The 18972-nt window shown below is 38.6% G+C and overlaps 1 protein-coding gene across 1 annotated transcript in view; it reads right to left on the reverse strand.

Annotated features, from left to right (window-relative positions):
- LOC106067466 (glutamate receptor 2-like) overlaps nt 1–18190 on the reverse strand; it is a 265994-nt gene extending 247804 nt beyond the window's left edge. Inside the window, exons 1-2 of the mRNA XM_056037759.1 lie at nt 17822–18190; nt 11022–11940 (exon numbers count right to left, since the gene is read on the reverse strand). Of these exons, the coding sequence (XP_055893734.1) occupies nt 11022–11127 (106 nt within the window). The 5' untranslated portion in view covers nt 11128–11940; nt 17822–18190. The remainder of the gene's footprint in view (nt 1–11021; nt 11941–17821) is intronic.
- Nucleotides 18191–18972: the final 782 nt, after the last annotated feature.

Consider the following 18972-nt stretch of genomic DNA (forward strand, 5'->3'; position numbering starts at 1 on the left):
GTATTGAGATTTACGACAGGGGAATCTAGTTTTTACTTTGCTATATAGTCACAATTGTATTATTTACAAATATTGTTTTATTGAAACCAACACACAATGCAACAGATATTAGTGGGACGCGTGGTCGAAAGGCTAAGTACGCTTGAACTTGGCTTGGCTTGGCTACCTATTAAGGGGGCCCGAGGTTCGACACCCGACTTGAACAGAGTGTGTTTACTGAGCGCCTAAAGGCAGCACGGTAAACCTTCTCCAAGATACCACCTCCACCCACTGGTCCACAAATGAGATCAGACCATAGCGATCTGAGAATGCTATAAGCATGAACGTAGCGCTATACCTATATAAAAGCCATAATTTATTTTATATCTTTATATTTCACGGACATATTAGTTTTGAGACTTATCCCAAAACAATATCATCGTGTTGTCCAGAATCCCTAGCGAGACTTTTTCAACGATTGATTCTCATTCAGGGAGAGGTGCCTGATGGTGACACAGTTTGTCATAATCACTGATTTACTTCATCCCGTATTCGACCTTATCATTTAGACGTCACAAAATGTTGGCCAACGCGCAGGCAAGTGGTGACAATGCAGGCTGCAAAGTTTTACGCCACGGCGCTACAGGAAGCCGAAGTCTTCCTGCTCAATGGAGTTCAACGCAGAGGATGCCTAGTCACTAAGGATAATGCTTCTTGTGGCCTCAACGTGGGATCTCGGTGGAAACGTCCGTTAGTGGACGCGGATACGCCAACAACTGCTAACGAAACTGGTCTCCATAAGGAGCCTGGAGATCAATGTATTCAATGCAAGATATTTGAGTTCGAGGGTTGGAAATCAAGTAAGCCCATGTAGCCATTTCCAAGCCAAAAGCAATTTTCAGAAGGCTGTCATCAGAATCCCGTCAGGTGGGGTGTCGTTCCTCTCACATTTAGTAATAAGACATTGCCTGGTGTTCACAGTCTTCAGCCGCTTAGATCTAGGATAGAAACTGACCAGCGGTGGACACCGCGATACATGATGGGCCAACCCAAATATTGTTTTATACATTTAAAAAACTTCCGACTGGACTAGATATGAAAGGCACTCAGTCCACGGCTATATGCTGAGAGACATCCTTCTCAATGGTACAAAAAATTCATAGAGACGCTATGCGTTCCCATGCCCTATTGGACACTGTCGAATATGTTTATGCAGAAGATACAGAGTCATTTTCTCACATACCAGCGAGGACTGACACAATCCACCAAGTAGATTAAAAAGAAGATGATGTCAGTGTTAGGAGATATCTATAAAATCTAGTGAAATCAGATAACACCTTTGGTGCCCTGACAGGGCCTCTTCGTCGAAAATAAACACATTTTTTTTGGGTTAAATTCTGTACCAAGAAAGTCTTTAGATTTCTGCTTTATATTACAATTTGAAACTCCTAATTATGGCTGGACAATATTGTCCATTTCAATATCAAGAATTACGAATCGCGGGACAAATATTTGAGCCCGCCCTTCCCCCCCCCCCCCCTTCCCAAAAAAAAAAAAAAAAGAAGCGCTTGTCGAAGACGTGCGCATAAGTCGAACAATAAACTTTAATATACCGCCAGCAGACAACAGTTATGTCTGCATTAGATGTGGAAAAATATGCAGGTCGAAACTGGGTTTGCAAAACTTTGCATAGTCACGTGAAATATTTCATTCGTTCGAAATCTCCAGAATCAATGACAATACCTTATAATTATTAGTTACGAGTCACAATAGTTTTCTATATAGATTTAGAAATACGTTATTCAGGCAGAGCTGTCTACTAGTATAAGTCAAACCAATAATATTCAATAGATAGGGTTTTATAATTAATAATAAGTTTTGCTTTTTAATGCAATATATATCTTTGTCAAAAAAATAGTGAACATAAAAATCGCATGTCTTCTTTAACTTTTTTAGTCGCACAGTTTACACATTTCTCAATCCGGCTCCTTTTAAAGAATGAATCAAATATTAAATCATTAAAAGTTCCCAGTAGTGGCTGAATAATTAGAGTACTCTTAAACTGACCTGATTGCTAAAAAAAATGTACTTCCCAGCTTAAGTTTCCTATTCTCTATGGATTGTATTTTAGACAAACAAACCAATAATGAACTTTGAGAAGCAACATTTCGCAATGTCACTCGTGTGTTTCCTATGAAAGCATGTACATCACAATCCGATTGGAAGGCTAAGGGTTTGAGGATATCTTTCTATTGTGTTCTGAGACCGTTACGTCAAGTCTTCGTTTGGCAAGGGTCTTTTGTGTCTGGGTGTAATTCAATAGACAAGACACGCACAAAGGAATATTGCTTTGGTCTAGACGTCGTTTTGTGTGTGTGTAATTGTTTTAAAGGGGAGAGAGGGAAGGGGTGAATGTTTTTTGGGGCGCTGTGACCTTAGTGTGTTTAAGGCGTATTGTAAGTGGTAATGTTAGACTGATGGTGGTGTTAGACTGATGGTGGTGTTAGACTGATGGTGGTGTTAGACTGATGGTGGTGTTAGACTGATGGTGGTGTTAGACTGATGGTGGTGTTAGACTGATGGTGATGTTAGACTGATGGTGATGTTAGACTGATGGTGGTGTTAGACTGATGGTGGTGTTAGACTGATGGTGGTGTTAGACTGATGGTGGTGTTAGACTGATGGTGATGTTAGACTGATGGTGGTGTTAGACTGATGGTGGTGTTAGACTGATGGTGGTGTTAGACTGATGGTGATGTTAGACTGATGGTGGTGTTAGACTGATGGTGATGTTAGACTGATGGTGGTGTTAGACTGATGGTGGTGTTAGACTGATGGTGATGTTAGACTGATGGTGGTGTTAGACTGATGGTGGTGTTAGACTGATGGTGGTGTTAGACTGATGGTGGTGTTAGACTGATGGTGGTGTTAGACTGATGGTGGTGTTAGACTGATGGTGGTGTTAGACTGATGGTGGTGTTAGACTGATGGTGGTGTTAGACTGATGGTGGTGTTAGACTGATGGTGGTGTTAGACTGATGGTGGTGTTAGACTGATGGTGGTGTTAGACTGATGGTGGTGTTAGACTGATGGTGATGTTAGACTGATGGTGATGTTAGACTGATGGTGATGTTAGACTGATGGTGGTGTTAGACTGATGGTGATGTTAGACTGATGGTGGTGTTAGACTGATGGTGGTGTTAGACTGATGGTGGTGTTAGACTGATGGTGGTGTTAGACTGATGGTGGTGTTAGACTGATGGTGGTGTTAGACTGATGGTGGTGTTAGACTGATGGTGGTGTTAGACTGATGGTGATGTTAGACTGATGGTGGTGTTAGACTGATGGTGGTGTTAGACTGATGGTGGTGTTAGACTGATGGTGATGTTGGACTGATGGTGATGTTAGACTGATGGTGATGTTAGACTGATGGTGATGTTAGACTGATGGTGGTGTTAGACTGATGGTGGTGTTAGACTGATGGTGGTGTTAGACTGATGGTGGTGTTAGACTGATGGTGATGTTAGACTGATGGTGATGTTAGATTGATGGTGATGTTAGATTGATGGTGATGTTAGACTGATGGTGGTGTTAGACTGATGGTGGTGTTAGACTGATGGTGATGTTAGACTGATGGTGATGTTAGACTGATGGTGATGTTAGACTGATGGTGATGTTAGACTGATGGTGGTGTTAGACTGATGGTGGTGTTAGACTGATGGTGGTGTTAGACTGATGGTGATGTTAGACTGATGGTGATGTTAGACTGATGGTGGTGTTAGACTGATGGAGGTGTTAGACTGATGGTGATGTTAGACTGATGGTGGTGTTAGACTGATGGTGGTGTTAGACTGATGGTGGTGTTAGACTGATGGTGGTGTTAGACTGATGGTGGTGTTAGACTGATGGTGATGTTAGACTGATGGTGGTGTTAGACTGATGGTGATGTTAGATTGATGGTGATGTTAGATTGATGGTGATGTTAGACTGATGGTGGTGTTAGACTGATGGTGGTGTTAGACTGATGGTGGTGTTAGACTGATGGTGATGTTAGACTGATGGTGATGTTAGACTGATGGTGGTGTTAGACTGATGGTGGTGTTAGACTGATGGTGGTGTTAGACTGATGGTGATGTTAGACTGATGGTGGTGTTAGACTGATGGTGGTGTTAGACTGATGGTGATGTTAGACTGATGGTGGTGTTAGACTGATGGTGGTGTTAGACTGATGGTGGTGTTAGACTGATGGTGGTGTTAGACTGATGGTGGTGTTAGACTGATGGTGATGTTAGACTGATGGTGGTGTTAGACTGATGGTGGTGTTAGACTGATGGTGGTGTTAGACTGATGGTGATGTTAGACTGATGGTGATGTTAGGCTGATGGTGGTGTTAGACTGATGGTGGTGTTAGACTGATGGTGGTGTTAGACTGATGGTGGTGTTAGACTGATGGTGATGTTAGACTGATGGTGGTGTTAGACTGATGGTGGTGTTAGACTGATGGTGGTGTTAGACTGATGGTGGTGTTAGACTGATGGTGGTGTTAGACTGATGGTGATGTTAGACTGATGGTGGTGTTAGACTGATGGTGGTGTTAGACTGATGGTGGTGTTAGACTGATGGTGGTGTTAGACTGATGGTGGTGTTAGACTGATGGTGGTGTTAGACTGATGGTGGTGTTAGACTGATGGTGGTGTTAGACTGATGGTGGTGTTAGACTGATGGTGATGTTAGACTGATGGTGGTGTTAGACTGATGGTGGTGTTAGACTGATGGTGGTGTTAGACTGATGGTGGTGTTAGACTGATGGTGGTGTTAGACTGATGGTGGTGTTAGACTGATGGTGATGTTAGACTGATGGTGGTGTTAGACTGATGGTGATGTTAGACTGATGGTGATGTTAGACTGATGGTGGTGTTAGACTGATGGTGGTGTTAGACTGATGGTGGTGTTAGACTGATGGTGGTGTTAGACTGATGGTGGTGTTAGACTGATGGTGATGTTAGACTGATGGTGATGTTAGACTGATGGTGGTGTTAGACTGATGGTGGTGTTAGACTGATGGTGGTGTTAGACTGATGGTGGTGTTAGACTGATGGTGGTGTTAGACTGATGGTGGTGTTAGACTGATGGTGATGTTAGACTGATGGTGGTGTAAGACTGATGGTGGTGTTAGACTGATGGTGATGTTAGACTGATGGTGATGTTAGACTGATGGTGGTGTTAGACTGATGGTGGTGTTAGACTGATGGTGGTGTTAGACTGATGGTGGTGTTAGACTGATGGTGGTGTTAGACTGATGGTGATGTTAGACTGATGGTGATGTTAGACTGATGGTGGTGTTAGACTGATGGTGATGTTAGACTGATGGTGATGTTAGACTGATGGTGGTGTTAGACTGATGGTGGTGTTAGACTGATGGTGGTGTTAGACTGATGGTGGTGTTAGACTGATGGTGGTGTTAGACTGATGGTGATGTTAGACTGATGGTGATGTTAGACTGATGGTGGTGTTAGACTGATGGTGGTGTTAGACTGATGGTGGTGTTGGACTGATGGTGGTGTTAGACTGATGGTGATGTTAGACTGATGGTGGTGTTAGACTTATGGTGGTGTTAGACTGATGGTGGTGTTAGAGTGATGGTGGTGTTAGACTGATGGTGGTGTTAGGCTGATGGTGGTGTTAGACTGATGGTGGTGTTAGACTGATGGTGGTGTTAGACTGATGGTGGTGTTAGACTGATGGTGGTGTTAGACTGATGGTGGTGTTAGACTGATGGTGGTGTTAGACTGATGGTGGTGTTAGACTGATGGTGATGTTAGACTGATGGTGATGTTAGACTGATGGTGGTGTTAGACTGATGGTGATGTTAGACTGATGGTGGTGTTAGACTGATGGTGGTGTTAGACTGATGGTGGTGTTAGACTGATGGTGGTGTTAGACTGATGGTGATGTTAGACTGATGGTGGTGTTAGACTGATGGTGGTGTTAGACTGATGGTGGTGTTAGACTGATGGTGGTGTTAGACTGATGGTGATAACTTCATAGTTATTTCTTTTTGAATGTATGGTTCCATAAGCTGACACTAGTGAAACGTGCGCGCGTGTGTTGGGGTTTCTCGTCTTTGATGTCCGTCTGACGTATTCTATTATTACTTCAATGTACTATTAAGTTATTTTTAGACATTTTAACTCATTCCTCATTTTTGCCCCGCGCTCTCCACAAACACACACACACGCTACCAATAACTCATTCACTGAAATTAAGGAATGTGCTTGTTTTATGTACTTTTCCTTCTCAGGGCCGGATCTACATCTAGGCAACACATGTTATATCTTAGGGACCCCCAAGAAACATTTAGCACCAATATATAAAATCTGAACTTATAAAAGGGCCACTAATGGGCCCGATATCCCAATATTTTAGGGCTTTTTCAGTTCTAAATATAGCACTGTTCCTTCTAAATAACAGTGTATACACGTTTATATATGCTTTATGTGGAGAGAAGGGGTTAAAAGAAAACATATAGACCATGGACATGATTATGTATGTATTTGATCTGGACAAGGAGGAAAAGATGACCTTAACATTGAAAGAAAAGACATCTAAATGAAAAATGGATGGCTCTTCTAGCACCCCTAAGTATTTGGGAAGGAGGGAGGACAGATAATTCTCTGGAATAGGGCTCTATATTCACAAGAAGAATCGAGATGAACTATGGCTGTTCTACGAATCCACACAGCCAATAATAATTCTCATTGTACTTTTTTTTTGGTTATAACTTTCGAATGCTCATGTATCTAAATAAATAATTCTCTTCTTCCCTCAATAGTTTAAACGAGAACAAGAAGTAAAGGAAAGATCACTCTCTTATTTCTGCGGATAGTTCACGAGACAACAAGAGGGGGGGGGGGAAGAACACGTAGTCACAAAATAGCAGGGCAGGACCGTTGTTACATAGAAATATCAACTTTTTTTTTTATATTTCTACCTCACGTTTAAAAAAAAAAAGGGGGGTGGGGGAAACACTCTGTAGCAACTATCGAAGCGACAGAGCACGCTCAAAAGTTTGAACACCATGGAAAGATCACTCTTTTATTTTTGCAAGTCGGACGGAGGGAGTTATCCTAGGTCATTTAAGAGGCGAAAAAAAAAAGAGGGGAGGGGGAGGGGGAAGTAGTAATCATCCGTCACTAAATAGCAGAACCGGACTAAACCATTGTAGAGCCCTATGCGAAACGGATTTCGCGGGGCCAAGTTTGGGTAGGGATACGCATAATAAAAGATGGAGAAGAATGTTTATATAGTGTATCTTATTATACAGCATTCAGTTGGAGATGAGATAGACTTCTTGGTATCATCACTAGCGGTACCTCTGATCGAAGATCTTATTTTAGTCTACATCTCCATTGTTTGGTTCTGCGCTCAACAAAATGTAAACAATGATGGTCAACTATTAGACATACAGAACATATACGGACCAAGCTTAGGGAAGGAACAAATTAAATCATATATACTTTGATGTAGACATACTACTATAAGATAAAAAGTATCACTAATTAAATAACATCATTATTATATCTTTAGTTCAGTAATAACGGAAGAGAATAATTACTGATGACTTGTCAATTAAATGAAGATACTTTGAAAGTGAAATGGTACACATTAGTTTGCATATTCTAAACAGTTTCATTACAATAGATTGTAATGTACAACAATATCTCATTCTATTTCAAACACAACCAGTAGATAAATTGACATACAAGAGAGCGTTTAATAAACTCACACCCACTTGCGTAAACGCGTACACACACACGCGCGCGCGCACACACACGCACACGCACACACACACACTCAAACTCACTTCTTCGAAGCATGCGTTGAAAGTCCCCATGCATATTTCATGGCGGGAGGCTGGAAGATCACGTGACGGTAGACAGACGATCATATACACCAATGAAAGCGTTAAGTTATTTTTTTCAGACATCTCTTTAGCTCTAGCGCAACGTGGAGAAATAGCCACGCCGGACTGTAGCCGGACTGTAGCCGGACTGTGGCTGCACACGTAGGTAGACAGAATGTAAACATCTAGATTCAAGCTAGTACTAAGGATAACATACAGAAAGTCTTTCTCTGTAAAGTACAATCTATGGAACTGGTCTTTAAGTTGAACAATTATTATTATTATTATTATAATGAATATTATTCATGAAAACTAAATTTAAAGTCTCGCAAGGGATCTGCTTGCCATTATGGTAAACAGTAAACTTAAGATAGCCATTTTGGTAATAGTTTCGTAGAAGATAAACTTACAGGTCGATTCACCTTTGACCTTTGTTTTGTTTACTTTTACGCTTTTTCGTCTTTTCGGATGTTGCTTCCAAATTAAAGATAATTTACACCCTATCCCAAATCACCTTCAAGAGACGGACATTTAGCGGTCACGGTTTGAATCCGGGATCATCATGACCATCGAATGAACCGGAGCGCATACCACACGACCAGACAGCCATCCATTACCAAAAGCCTTTAAGGTATGCCATTACCTTCAGACTTACAGTTAACAAAACGTAAATACAGTTAACCAATAGTCAACTAATCCTCGAACAAATAATCCTTTTAAAACATTAACCCTTTAGACTTCATCCCTAGAGACCAACTGTTGAACTCCACAGCCAGATACCTCACAGTCAGATATCTTACAGCCAGATATCTCACAGCCAGATATCTCACAGCCAGATATCTCACAGCCAGATATCTCACAGCCAGATATCTCACAGCCGGATACCTCTCAGCCAAATACCTCTCAGCCAAATACCTCACAGCCAAATACCTCACAACCAAATACCTCACAGCCAGATACCTCACAGCCAAATACCTCACAGCCAGATACCTCACAGCCAAATACCTCACAGCCAAATACCTCAGAGCCAGATATCTCACAGCCAAATACCTCACAGCCAAATACCTCAGAGCCAGATATCTCACAGCCAAATACCTCACAGCCAAATACTTCACAACCAGATATCTCACAGCCAGATATCTCACAGCCAAATACTTCACAGCCAAATACTTCACAGCCAGATATCTCACAGCCAGATATCTCACAGCCAAATACTTCACAGCCAAATACTTCACAGCCAGATATCTCACAGCCAGATATCTCACAGCCAGATATCTCACAGCCGGATACCTCTCAGCCAAATACCTCTCAGCCAAATACCTCACAGCCAAATACCTCACAACCAAATACCTCACAGCCAGATACCTCACAGCCAAATACCTCACAGCCAGATACCTCACAGCCAAATACCTCACAGCCAAATACCTCAGAGCCAGATATCTCACAGCCAAATACCTCACAGCCAAATACCTCAGAGCCAGATATCTCACAGCCAAATACCTCACAGCCAAATACTTCACAGCCAAATACTTCACAGCCAGATATCTCACAGCCAGCCACGTTGTAATAAACCAAGGTAAATCTTTATTAGACAGACACATTCATTATACGATGGAAACATCATATCTGAGACACGACATCCAATATTCTAGTCGGTGTAGACATGATATATTCAAACGATTTCTACAGAACCCTAATTAATAAAACATCAAGTTTACGTAAACATATTTACCCTAACACGTAAACAAATCATAACACGACTCTTTGTTTACTTCTAAAAGCAAAACTTAAAAGCCACGTAATATTATTATTTATTCATGTTTTTAAGAAATAACAATTTTTGTTATAACAAATCTTCTGTCAACTTACCCTGTCTGTCTGGTAAAAAGTGTTCACACGTTATTTCTCCCACACACATTCTCGGAACAAGCTAAAATTTTGCACTATTATTCATTGACATAGACAGGATTCCATTTAAGAAAAGTAATTGTACTGGTAATTCATTATTTTGTTTAATAGCAACAAGGGAAACTAATCTATTACTATAAATTAGAAAGTAAGGCGTATGTATGTATGTCCCGCATAGAAATTAAAACCGTTTGACCAATGTTCACAAAACTTGGCATAAATGTACCTTGGGTACTAACTGGATCGGTAACGTATGTATAGTATCCCTAAAACAAGCTTAAGACCATCAAAAAAAAAAGTTGCCCAACTCTATGAAAATATTACTATTTCATGGATCTAGGTCATAAAGCCAAGTTTGAATGAGACTAGACGGGAACGTCACGCATTCGCAGAGCGAAGGCTCCACGCTTGCTCAGAAAGAAAATCCCCACAGCCGTAGATGTAATTCTGGATCTAACTATTAACTCTTGATCTAATTCTAGGATGACTGATCTATTTTATACTTTAAACATGAACATACAAAATAAGTCCTTCATTTCATATTTAAATCAAATTAACCTTCAAATTTGTGTTTCTAAAGCATTTTCAAATCCATTCAATCGCTATGGCTGCAACTTAGTCCAATAGCTCTATTGTTAACATCGCGTGCTTCTGAATATAGATGTATACAGAAGCCAATGTTTACATTAAAAAATTGGATTAAGGTCAATTAGCTATTTTTAGCTCCATTCATAATATTTTGATATTCATGCATTCGTTTTATTATTTTGTTTAACTGTTTCTAATACACTTTATCAGTGATACGCAAATTAAGACCCGTGGACAGCGGGTAATATCCGGCTAGTATATATATGTACTAGGACTACTAGATAGTGATTAGAATACAAAACTTTGATCTTGGATCTCTTGGTTGGTGATGATTACTGTAAATCACAACTTATCGCTAGACTGCTGCGACAGACACCCTTAAAGAATACGTCTCAATTTAATCTCCCCAAAACATAGATACCGCAAACACAAGCATTTATAATTCAGACGCCCACAGACATCCAAGCACTGGCATCTCAAACACAAACATCTCTATTACAGACATCCCTAACACAAACATTTCAAACACATACGTCTCAAACATAGTCATCACAAAAATACCCCCCCCCCAAACACTTTAAATACAGACATCTCAAACCCAAACTTCCCATGCACAGACAACACAAAACAATGAAGGACTTACCGATGGGGATGTTCTGTGTGTAAGCAAGCGCGACAGCGAAGCAGATGAAGATGTTTACGAAGGCATTGCCCATCTCCATGAACAAGAGTCGCCCTGAGGGCAACATGGAGTGCGCGCCCCTTTCGCAGCCTAACGGCTTATCACCACTTGTATACAAAGATGTAGGAATATCCAATGAATCACCCTTTTGAAAGTCTATTTCTGCACAAATTTGAGATATCTAAGATTTGTAATTCTCTGATGATTTTAGCCCAAATGTGCTAGAAAAAGCTTCTCCTCTGACTAACCAAATCCTCAGAGACACATTGATATAACACTTCGGCCTTATAGAGTAAATATTAGACACTCTTATTAATTATCTCCACTTATTTTATATTAGACATGTATTTTTAGTATCCAGGTCACAGAGGTCAAAACGTTTCTCTTTTCAATTGCCAGACTGGAGACGAATATCTCCCCTTGATCAATATGGCCAATGCTCAATATTTGGCGCGAGAATTTGTTTCACTTAGCAACGGTGGACCCTAAGAACAGATTCTCTGTGATCTATGGCTGGGGCTATTCCTCTTGACACTACAATGCGGAGAAGAAGAAGAAAAAAGGGAAGAAAAATGACGTTACAAAACTGAGGAGTCGTGTCTCTGGTATTACGTCTGCTCGTCTCTATGAAACCAAATAACTCTTCATGCGATCAAATCAAGAGATTTATTACAGTTTGAAGACTTCTAAAAATATCCTTCGTTACGTCAAGTAAGAAAAATTCCTAAGAAAGAAAAAAGAATGCCGTCTGGTGTGACTGATTAGAGTTACTTCTCTTGTTCCACCACATGCGAGATTCTACGAGATCTCCAGTTAGAATTATCTCCCTTGTAGCCCTGCCTTGACAATCCGTTTAAAGTGAGAGGAAGTGCTGCAGTTGCTGAAAAATTAAATACAAATTGCGTCATTAAAAATAGATTACAAAAAGTTTTAATTTGCAGTCTTATAAATAATTTTAAATAAGTATTTAATTTTCAAAAAGTCTTTTATGCACATGCACGTAGACCTTGAATATAGACCTAATTATAATTTTATTTTGATCTACAACCGTCTCTCTCTATCGGCACAGGTAGCGGAAACGCTCGCTTATTCTTATTTGTCTTTCTGTTACAACAATGAAACTCACGAGACAAACACCTAAAGAAATTTTCCCACACCTCGTAAAATATTCCATTGTTACTCCATGTTATCGGAGGGCGAAAATCGGAACCAAGGGACATGTACCAAATAAATACTGATTGCGTCTTAAGACCTGCAAATGGAATTAGCAGATTCAGTTGAGTTACTGGTCTTCTTTCCCAAATGTATTAGGTCTAGTACTAGTTGTTTTCTTATATGTTAAGGAAGATCTACATGAGAACAACAACACAAAATACATTTCAATTTGAATCTGACCTCTAGCCGCAGATGAAATGAATACTTTTAAATTTGATAAACAATAACATTAGTCGACTTGCTTATGTAATGGACCTCGTTGACCTAAACGAACGGTCACGTGGTGGCCATTGCTAAAATAACGAAAATACTGTCACGTGATGTCCATTGTGGATTCGAATTAGGTCGTCAGTTGTATAGAACTGATAGGGAAGCACGTGACTAAATGTTGTTTCTTTACCATTGCTAAATGAAGTCCATTCAGTGTAGTGAGAATACTCATCAAGTCATCAAATATAGACATACGAAAGAGCAAGATTTCTAAATTGATAGGACTTGTATTTAACTAACTATTTAACTATTTAATGCAACATTCTGTCATTAAAACATTTGGGCCCTTGTGTTGCTTTATATATGTATGCATGTTATGGAGTGTGTGTGTGTGTGTGTTTCTATGATAACGGTGGGAAGAGGTGAACGATTGGTTGTGAATGATGTAACATAGGTGGCATGTCGTCACTTTGGTATTAGTTAGGGGAGACAAATCCAGAACATGAGACTGAAAGGGTGTGTTCTTTTAGTGAGTTTTATTTTGTTTGAAGATATTTTTACTCAAGTCTAATACATTTATTTGATCTCATATTAACTTAATATCGCCTACATTATAGATACATTCATATGTAATATTAATCACATAGGAAGTTAATCAAGTTATTTCAAGGTTTTTTTTAGTTGAGATCTAGTACGCCTACAGTGGTTTAGTTGTCTACCAGCATTTCCACCCTATAAGTATAACGACCAGTAACAACAATGCATACAACTATACCGGTAGAAGTTCACACTGTTACATATAACTTTTCCTTTAATAAATTTTGTAACAAAATCTTATTCTCCCTACTCATCGATTTTCATCCCCCATTGAAGAAATGTTGGTTAAAATTATAATCTTTTAGAGGAAGCAGCCTTATTGAACTTTCATCGGAGTTGTTACATCAAAACGGAGACGACCACATCACTGAAATCAAAGACATCATAGACATCCGGAACACATCATAGACATTATAGTTTTCTCATATTTCTAAGATAACAAGGAAGACACAATAATTACACAATAAATGCAAATATAATCTTTAGCGCTGAAAATTTATAACAAAAAAGCACAAATATAATCTTTGATAAACAAAAATATAATTCATAATACACACGACTGTAACCCATAATGGACACACACACAAAAAAAAGAACTAGAATATAACCCCCTAACACTTAACAATATAATCCATTTCACTCACTAATTTTTACTCGACAAAATAAAAATCCAATAGTTAGTGTAGTGATGCAGAATAATTAGATTATCGCCTGTTCTTTCGGTCTGCGCCCTGGAATGTCGTGACGACGGATCTGTGTTCAAACCCTGCCTGCCTCCATCTGCAGCCATCCTGTGGAAGTTTGGGCTTGGATCTAATGATCTTTGATTCTGAAGGAACATTCGAAACATTGTAAAATGTTTACTTAGTACTTAATTGACCAAACGACAATAATGACGATCTGGTTCAATCTTTTTTTTGTGGAAAAGAGGTACATGGAAGAATGTTTCCTTGATCCCTTTGGGAGATAGGCAATCTAAACTCATCACTAGTAGAGTCCCATGGATAGGTATCCAAGAGATTTAGGCCACCTCATTGTACATCTTCCATCCCATTGTTTGTCCATTCATCGCTAATGCCAACTCATCACATTTTCAATCAGCATTCATTCCAGTCTCCGTGAATTAATTCCAATCTATCCTGAAGTAATACAGGACTGCACACTGCATTTAAAATCAATATACCCTTGATCTATTTATAGCGTACACTACAACTCGATGAGTAAACAAATACTAAGTAGGGAGGAAGGATACATTATTTGTTGATGTGTTTTCCCACAATTTGCAGATACAGAGGTATCATGTTCCTCGCATTCCTTTGATAGCAGCAGTCTAATGACATTATCACATACACAATTTGAATGTATCTGAGATGTATTTTAAATTGCCATGGTTTGAAGATCAGCATCAAACAGCTGGCACAAACTAGGTTTCTGTATAATAGAGAGAGAGCTCAATTGTGTTTGTCTATACGTAGTCCAGACCACTTCTATTTATGTTCGTGCATCTTGGTTTGATAATGACCACTTTTGTCTTCCGGGGCTGAGGGCTTTGCACAGTGGTTTTGTGCCTCCTCGTCTGGCTAGTGAGACCGGAATGTTCAGGCTACACACTGGGCAGGTTATTCCAGATGGAGCTAGTGTCATTGGCCTTACTTTTCTTCTGCATGGGCTGTTCTATTTTCCTCATCTATTCGTTCACAGCGCGACGCCATGATGCTCTGTCGAGTGCTTCTGTCTGCCAGGTGGCTGGGTCAAGGCTGAAGGCTTTCAAAGATCGAAGGATGTGAGAATCTGGTCATAATGTTCACGTGGAGATTAGGTGGGAGGGAGTGCAGATGTATAAGATGTGTAGGTGACTTTTTGATAGAAAGAGAGAGACACTGAGACATATTTTCACAAAGCTTGTATCAACTGACTCTGGGTGAAATCTTGCACCCCTTGTTTCTCCTACATCCTATTCTCGGAGTGTCGATGCCAACGCATAAATTAATCAAAACATTAATCAATTAGTTAATCAACGAGTCGTAATTAATACATTTTGATTTTATTATGAAAAATGTACTAAATTGACGTTGGATGACCCGTGACAAAATCACAAACAGTCGAGTCCCAAGAAAAAAAAAAACAACTAAAAATGTAAAACTAACAATAGACAAATAAAAGCTTCTATTTTTATATGCACTTAAATAGCTCAGAGGCAAACACGTCGGCCTTCAATCATGTAGTCTTGAGTTCGAATTCAGATTCGATCAGTATTCTTTTTATCAAAGCTTATAGCAACTTACGTGTCTGTTTGTCTGTCAGTCCGTCTGCGCTAAATTTTGTACAAGTTATTCCTACCAAACTTATTCACCTATCAAGTTGCAACTTTGCACAATGGCGAAGACAAGACATGAATCAATATAAAAATTAAACAATTAGTCAATTAACTAGTGGCAATCAATTACTTTGTTTGATACAACAAGGGAAATTAATCCAGTATTGTCAGTACGGCTAAATGTGTGGGGTTTTAACTCCTTAGAAAGTTTTACACGTTATTTCTCCCACACCCCTTCTCGGATCAAATTCAAAGTTTACATATATTTATTGCACCTAACAAAACATGATTCAATATTTTAAAAAAATAACCCATTGGTCAATTAATTATTGGTAATGTATTAATTAATTTATTAATTTATTAATTATTAATTTTATTTGATTAATGGAAATAAATCTTATTGTATTAGTAGATATGGCTTAAAATGTACAATAGTTTTCACTATATTTAAGCTCTGTTGTTTTTTTTAAATGTAGTTTTTATATTTTATTTGTTTTTAAATTGATTTTGAAAAGGCAGCACGGAAACCTTCTCTCAGATAAAGGTTATTATTCAACATGACCTCAGTGCAGGGCCGGTCCTACAGGTTGCGGGGCCCTATGCGAAACGGATTGCGCGGGGCCTAATTTGGGTTGTGATAACGATACTAAGTGAACATTATGATTTTGTATTCGAAAATAAATTCGTCTTTGCATTTTATTCATACTTTACTAAGTACAAAATCAATGTCAAATTAACTTTACGAGTCATCTACAGTATATAGTAGTTTTCCATCAAAAAGCCGATAAACAATCAGATCTGGCTTTTATATGTAGGCCTACTATCGACTCGCAAAATATCGCTTTTGTTTTTGTTTTTTATATAAGAGGTCGAGATAGATCTAGATTTATATTTGTATGATATTGACTATTAAAGTAAATTAAGTATTTGAACTTCTTATTTTGGTTAAAATTCAGCCTATTATTACATTTTTATTAAATGAAAGCTGACAATGCCTTTTTTTAATCGCGAGTAGGAATGGCGTTTTCCATATTGAATGACAAATCAACATGTCAAGTTTGTCTGTTTTAAGATTTGAATCAGTTTTCAGAAAATTGTAATAATCTCAGGACATTTTCATGACTATTTCTTATATTTTATAATTTCAGGAGAATTCCAGGAACCCTTTAAAAAGTTAAAATGGTTTAATTTAATAATTTACACCTGCGGCCGCATAGGCTGCAGTGGCCTAAGACCGGCCTCAGTGTGTTATACACGATTGTCAGAAAAAAAGAAGGCACAATTACACTGCAGGCCTGTCTGTCTTCAAGACTGGGAGATCTGAATGCTTCAGCTACATATGACATTGCCCAATACGCAGCTTTCATTATCATATTCTTGATGAACTATGTGAAAAGAAAGATTCAATGTTTTTAACTAAAGGCCAAAGAAAGCGAAGATACGGAAATACGATTCTGCATTACCCGAGTCCCGAGATACCTAATCTGACAAGCCTGTATCATATACAACCATATCATTGATGCACAACTGAGGAGGTTAGATATATAGATAGCTTAATGTAGAAAGCACAAAACACAATATACAGATAACGTATGGCGATTTAATGACAAAGGGAGAGTTAAAGTGAATTACAAGTTTGTTGTATATAATGACAGTGTTTTTTTAGCGGAAAAGGGGAATAGACGCTATTAGTTTTGTGTGGTCTGTCTGTCCGTTCGTCCATCTCGTTTAGATCTCGTAAACTAGAAAAGATATTGAAAATCCGACATCATAGTATTAGACCATTCAAAGTTCTGATGCAACGGCTAATTTACTTTTTTCTTTTCTGAAAGCGAAAAATCGAATTTTTAAAATCAATTATGACAGCAGTTTTTTCATAAAAATACACCATTTTTACATCTATTCACTATTAATAGTAACAAACACTGGAGGCTGTTTAGTAAGGGAGATATGTACTATATTTTTAGTACATTTTTGCAGACGGTTTTAGATTTCTTTGTAAAGAAATTTTATTTTTCTTACAATTGTATTGCTAAGGTAAGTAAGTTCTGTCATAATGACTACTACAGTTAGAAAATATTTTTTTTTAAAGAGAAAAAAAAATATTTAGTATACACATAAGTGGAACATAGTTTTAAACAACAACTAATAAGTAGTTTTTCATATAGCAAATGTATGGTGGAAATGAAGTAGGCAGGATTTGAATCCGGAATCATCGATAAATCCAAACGATAATACAGCGCGCAAATCGCTTTATTTGTTGTGTTTCTAGGAAAAATCTAAATTTCAAAGACTGAAATATTTCTAAGACTACAAGTGTGAGAACCACTTGTAATTGTATTGCCTACCAATATGTGAACCACTAGGTCAGGACTTGTATATTTACTACGTTAGAGTGACAGAAGAATATGACTCTACTTACGAATGTTTGGAAATTCTAAGAAGTACTTCCGTGTTAGAACACAATTGAAGATTCTTTAAACTCCATTACGCAAGACTTCCTTTGGGTTTATCCAGAGCTCTAAGCCTTGACGACGAGTTTAACTTTAGAAAATTTCTATTGGATGTTTTTATTTTCCTCTTAAACACCACTTTGGACAATAATCATTAATGCAGTTTTGGCCTGAATTTCATGTCAATGCCAGCATCAATAGTAGGAGCTTGGGACAAGAGAGAGAGAGAGAGAGACAGACAGACGGACTGAGAGTCAGAGAGAGAGAGAGAGAGAGAGAGAGAATAGAAAGACAGCAAGGGAAGCGGAGGGGGTGGGGGAGAGGAAGACAGACGCGAAGAAAAAAGAGGGGACAGAACTCCGCGCTTAAAAAGGAAGTTTTGTCAGAGTTATTGCTCTATTGTCGCTCTACAAGCGGTACTGGTCTAATCTCTGGCGGCGAGCCGGGACCAGTTAGCGTCGCGCACTCTGCGGGTGTGAGTGCACGCCCTGGTTTCCGCTGACCATTTAAAAACTTTATTACTATTTTTTTTTTCGATTAGACCATTTACCCTTGCGTCATAAAGTAGAGTCTATCTCATGACCTTCTACTTCTAATGATTTGATAACTAACATGGCAGAATGATATTTTCAGACTGGAATTTAAATTAGGATATTAATTAGATCTTTCTTGGTATCGAATTTCGAAGAGTTTTAAAACAAAACCATTCTTCTATCTCTGCTGGCAAAGGGAGGGATTATAATAATGATTTTAGGATCTCTTCAAAAGAATCGATTAGGAGATTAGGACTTCTTTCCTTGAGCAGACGAGTGCTATGACTTAGGAGACAGAAGAAAGTCTTCACGGGGGACTACTCTCTCAGCTTCTATCTTCAAAACTAAGAAGGAGGGGGCTCTATAAACATTAGACAGACTTGGGTTGACATTTAAAAAAAAAAAAAGCAATCATGAAAAAAAAAAATATTGTATGAGAATAGTTTTTTTTTACTTAATTATATTCTAATAGGTTAGAATTTTTTTTGGAAATATATTTTTTGACATAGTTCTCAGTTGTAATCTTAAAATAAAAAGAAAAATAAATCCCTTCAACTTTAACAAAGCTCCACCAGGCCGAAGTGCTG

This window comes from Biomphalaria glabrata, chromosome 8, assembly GCF_947242115.1.
Source record: "Biomphalaria glabrata chromosome 8, xgBioGlab47.1, whole genome shotgun sequence".
NCBI lineage: Eukaryota > Metazoa > Mollusca > Gastropoda > Planorbidae > Biomphalaria > Biomphalaria glabrata.